At 33.9% G+C, this 4,490-nt stretch overlaps 1 protein-coding gene across 1 annotated transcript; it reads right to left on the minus strand.

The window, feature by feature from the left end:
• Positions 1–3,549: 3,549 nt before the first annotated feature.
• Positions 3,550–4,276, minus strand: LOC122581744 (60S ribosomal protein L12). Its single transcript, XM_043754016.1, has one exon. It carries the CDS (start codon positions 4,210–4,212, stop codon positions 3,712–3,714), a length of 501 nt encoding a protein of 166 aa, XP_043609951.1. The 5' UTR covers positions 4,213–4,276; the 3' UTR covers positions 3,550–3,711.
• Positions 4,277–4,490: the final 214 nt, after the last annotated feature.

Consider the following 4,490-nt stretch of genomic DNA (forward strand, 5'->3'; position numbering starts at 1 on the left):
TGTCCATCTTGTCACCTCTTGTGCTACGACATAGATTACCATCGGATGCTAAAACTTCTACCTATACTTTCAATTAATGGCACACGCTTTAACGCTTAACATCTACGAATGTGTTTATTTGTCAAATGCTCAAATAACCATAACTCAAAACATTCTTGCAAAGTTGCAATTGCCCTCTTGCTGACTAAATTTAGTTCTATATCCCTTATGTATGTCTTATGTAGTGCTGAACAGATTGCATCGCTATTTCCACCATCTGATAAGATTGGAATTGAAGATGTACAAAGGATAGGAGAAATTGTTGACATGAAGCAGATGAAAGTGGGTTGGCTTAGGAAAACGGTGGTGATATTTATTGGAGAACCATATTTTATCGGCTTTGACTAAAACTTCAAATCTTTCTACTGAGTTGTGTCCAAGGAAGCTATGTACCTTAACTAAATGTACTTTGTTTGCATGAGGCACTCGTTGAAAGAAAAACAAAAACAACTTGAATGTGAAAGAGGAATATTTCAGTTTTGACTATAGTTTTGTAAACTGTAATGTGCCTCATACTCTTTCGTGCTTTCCCCAAATCTTATTACCCGAATACACATTTATTTTGAGCAAAGATGAGTCAGATAATTGGGCATTGAGGACTTGGTTTGCTTTATTGGTTAATCTTGTTCTGATTTTGACTCAAGGCAAGTTTAAAACATCTGAAGTTGGTCTGAATTTATTTGAAAACTGCAAACCATGTAAGTATACATACTGAATGATTTAGTACCCTTAAATATCCAACGAAAACTGATAATTAGCAGCAATGTAATATAGCGATATTAGTCAAGTTAGGCCTATTTGTGTATCACTGGATTGACGTATTTGGACCTATTATTAAAGAGAAGACTAAACATCATGTCTAGTCTTTTTTTCAATATATAAAATTCTGAATTTTAGTTGATGCATTGCAATCTTGCTCCTTGACCAGCCTAAAATCCTAAATACACTTGGATTAAGAGACTGATATTTGAATTTTCTAGTGCCGATTTTGGGCATGGACTAGGTACATCAAAAGTAGCTTCATATGGGATACGTTTTGTGCTTCTTTAAGTGGTTTAGTGCCACCAACGGCCTAACTGATAGATACGTTTGTGCACAGAAAAATTTCCATTGTTGCATGTACTATGTTTTTATTACTTTATTAAAAGATGATAATATCAATAGGCCTCATTTTACTACTTTTTAGAGCATGTAAATTGGCTATGAAAAACTGCTAGAGCTCGCACAGACAAAATAGTTCAAAAGGCGACCTTACTTATAGTACATGGTCGGCTACTATCTAATAAGAAACGAAATAAAGGAGTAACTACTACAACATAAGCGTGAACTATTATACTAGTAGGAAATAACATCTATAAGTGCAGTTTTTGATCATTTAGGCACTAAAATAAAGTGCAGATATCATGAGAGACAGTATAAAACCAATTCTACAAAATTATCAATAAGTAACATTCCTTAGACACATCTATACTAGTCGTAACTCGTAGTATCTGTACTAATAAGAAATGAAATAACGGAGTAACAACATAAGCTCGTACTAATTATACTAATAGGAAACAAAATAAAGGGTAACATCTATAAGTGCAGTATTTGATCATTTAGGCACTAAAATGAAGTGCAGATATCATGACTCATGAGACAGTAAAAGTCAATTCTACAAAATTATCAATAACATTCCTTTGACATATCTATACTAGTCGTACTATCTGTACTAATAAGAAACGAAATAAAGGAGTAACATAAGCTCGTACTAATTATTCTAAAAAGAAGCAAAATAAAGGAGTAACTATAAGTGTAGTATTTGATCATTTAGGCACTAAAATGAAGTGCAGATATCATGAGAGGCAGTAAAAAATCGATTCTACAAAATTATCAATAACATTCCTTGACATATCTATATCTGTCTATAACTAATCAAATACATTTCTGTAATCAAAACCCAGGTTATGCAGTATGACTAAACTAGGCATATTTCTAGCATAGTACATAGTTTCAAGTTCTTTGTTGGCATAAAAGGCTAGAACCACACACTATAAACTATAAAGATATAAAAAAGATGCTTAATCATGCACATGGTAGCTTAAAAATGACCTTATTAGTGATTACACATGCTCTCAAGTACAATGCATACATAATTACATAGCCAGACACTTGACTTCACCAACGCAGATTCTAAGCCCAAAAACTGAACATTATTACCGGCATTGGAATAGAGAAATATATCATACAGGCTCTAACCAAGAAAATATATACAACCATAATCACACTTGCATGTAGCAGCAGTTTTAAAAAAGGTATCATCTTTATTCAAGTAAGCTAATGTCACTAACCTCACTGTAGGTTGATATGGAGAATTGCAGCAAACTACCACTAAATGCAGACATATAAAACACTAGTCAATTGAACATATATACCTGATTTTCAATATGCAGAATTGCAAATGAAATTTCTGCAAAAACCAATCCAAATTTCAATGCACTAAGATTTGTTTATGTTGTTGGCACAAACGAACCATAACAGACTAAATGTTTGCCAGGTAACATTTAACAATATAACATTGAGCTATAAATTATTGAAAAGAACACTGAGTAGCTATACTTGCTACACATAATTGCATAGTGATCACAGGTCTTCAAAAAGGTAATGTAACACCGGGTGTAACACACAGCAGAAAACAATCAATACGACAACATACACAGTAGAATCTTCGGTATTCAATCAAAAAAAGCACCAACAGTCCAACACATTATTCAACAAAAACATGTCACTAATATCACCCTAACACGCACTATTCACCGATTCCAACATTCTATAACATTATTCTACTAACAAAAACATATGAGCTTAGAGCACATTCCTCACTAACAGACTAATATTTTCACAAAGTTAAGCATTGAAGGAAAATGTCACGAAATCAAGACTAATGAAAGTAAAACACCCTTCCAAGTCTTCCGTAACCTCAAAATCCCAAAATACTAAATCACAAAGCCAAAAATTAAAAACACTAACATAACTTCTCAATTGATATACCAAAAAACATAGGTCTCAAATGATATACCAACACATTATCTCACCAAAAGAATGTCACTACTATCACACTAACACACACTATTCAGTATTTCACCTATATCAATATTCTATACCACATTATTCAACTACCTAAAACAGATGAACTTAGAGCATATTCCACGCTAACAGTCTAAGATTATCACAAAGTTCAAACATTCAAGTAAAATGTCACGAAATTAGGACTAATGAAAGTAAACCACCCTTCCAAGTCTTCCATAACTTCAAAATCCTAAAATATTAAATCACAAAACCATAAAATTTAAAACTATCATAAACTCTCAATTGAATATACCAAAAAACATAGGTCACAAGTTTGATTCAAACCCTATGCAAATAACTTATTTATCAGCCTAAGCCTATCAAACAAAATTAACCCAAAACCTAAAAACTGCTATATGCAACAAAAACTATAAATTTACCACACATTATTCACACAAAAAATATCAAAATATCACCAACATCATCCTAATATAATAAAAACCATACTTCCATGACCTCAAAATCTCTCAAAATAAGTACCAACACAGCATGACATAAATCCAACATTAAAAATAAAAAGACACTAACTTAAGTTCTTTTTCAAAAGCATCATAAAAACCATAACTAATCCAAAGGAACTTCAACATCACCATTAGCAATCTCTTCTTGCAAATCTTTAGGATCTTTTCCATCAACGGTACATCCAACACTAACACATGTTCCCAAAATCTCCTTAACTGTCCCTGCAAGTTCCTTAGCCATAGATCTTGGTCTCATCACTTTAGCTATCTCAATGACGTCATCAAAGCTAATATTCCCAGAATGCTTAATATTCTTCACTTTTTTTCTATCTCTTTCTGGCTCTTTCAATGCTTTGATAACCAAAGCTGCTGCTGATGGCACGACAGAAACTTTTGCTTGTCGGTTTTGGACTGTTAGTTTGACTGTGACACGTAAGCCTTTCCAGTCTTTAGCGGTTTCTTTTGCAATGTCTTCACCGATTTTCTTTGGAGAGAGACCCAATGGACCGATTTTGGGAGCTAGAGAACTTGCGGCGCCAACTTCTCCGCCGGTGACACGGACGTAGACGTCGACGACCTGAGATGGGTCGAACTTTGGAGGCATGGCGGCGGCTAGGATAGGGTTTCTGTGAAAGTGTGTTTTTGTGAGGAGATGAAAATGAAAATGGGTTAGGGTTTTTTTTAAGTTCGTATTTATAATATTTGGTTGCTTTGGGCTTGTGATGGATTTGGGGTTAAATATGGGCTTTAATTAGGTGTAGTTTTTGCGGTCCAATAAATGATTTAGTTACACCCAAATTTAGAGAAGATGTTGTGTATCGAAGTATCGAACAACTAGGGGCGTTCATGGTTCAAGAACCAGACTGAAAACCGAAATGTTGC

Source organism: Erigeron canadensis, chromosome 9 (assembly GCF_010389155.1).
Source record: "Erigeron canadensis isolate Cc75 chromosome 9, C_canadensis_v1, whole genome shotgun sequence".
NCBI classification, from domain to species: domain Eukaryota; kingdom Viridiplantae; phylum Streptophyta; class Magnoliopsida; order Asterales; family Asteraceae; genus Erigeron; species Erigeron canadensis.

Bases quoted from the DNA above. Each gene is read 5' to 3' on its own strand.
- LOC122581744 (XM_043754016.1), bottom strand. From the start codon at position 4,212: ATGCCTCCAAAGTTCGACCCATCTCAGGTCGTCGACGTCTACGTCCGT.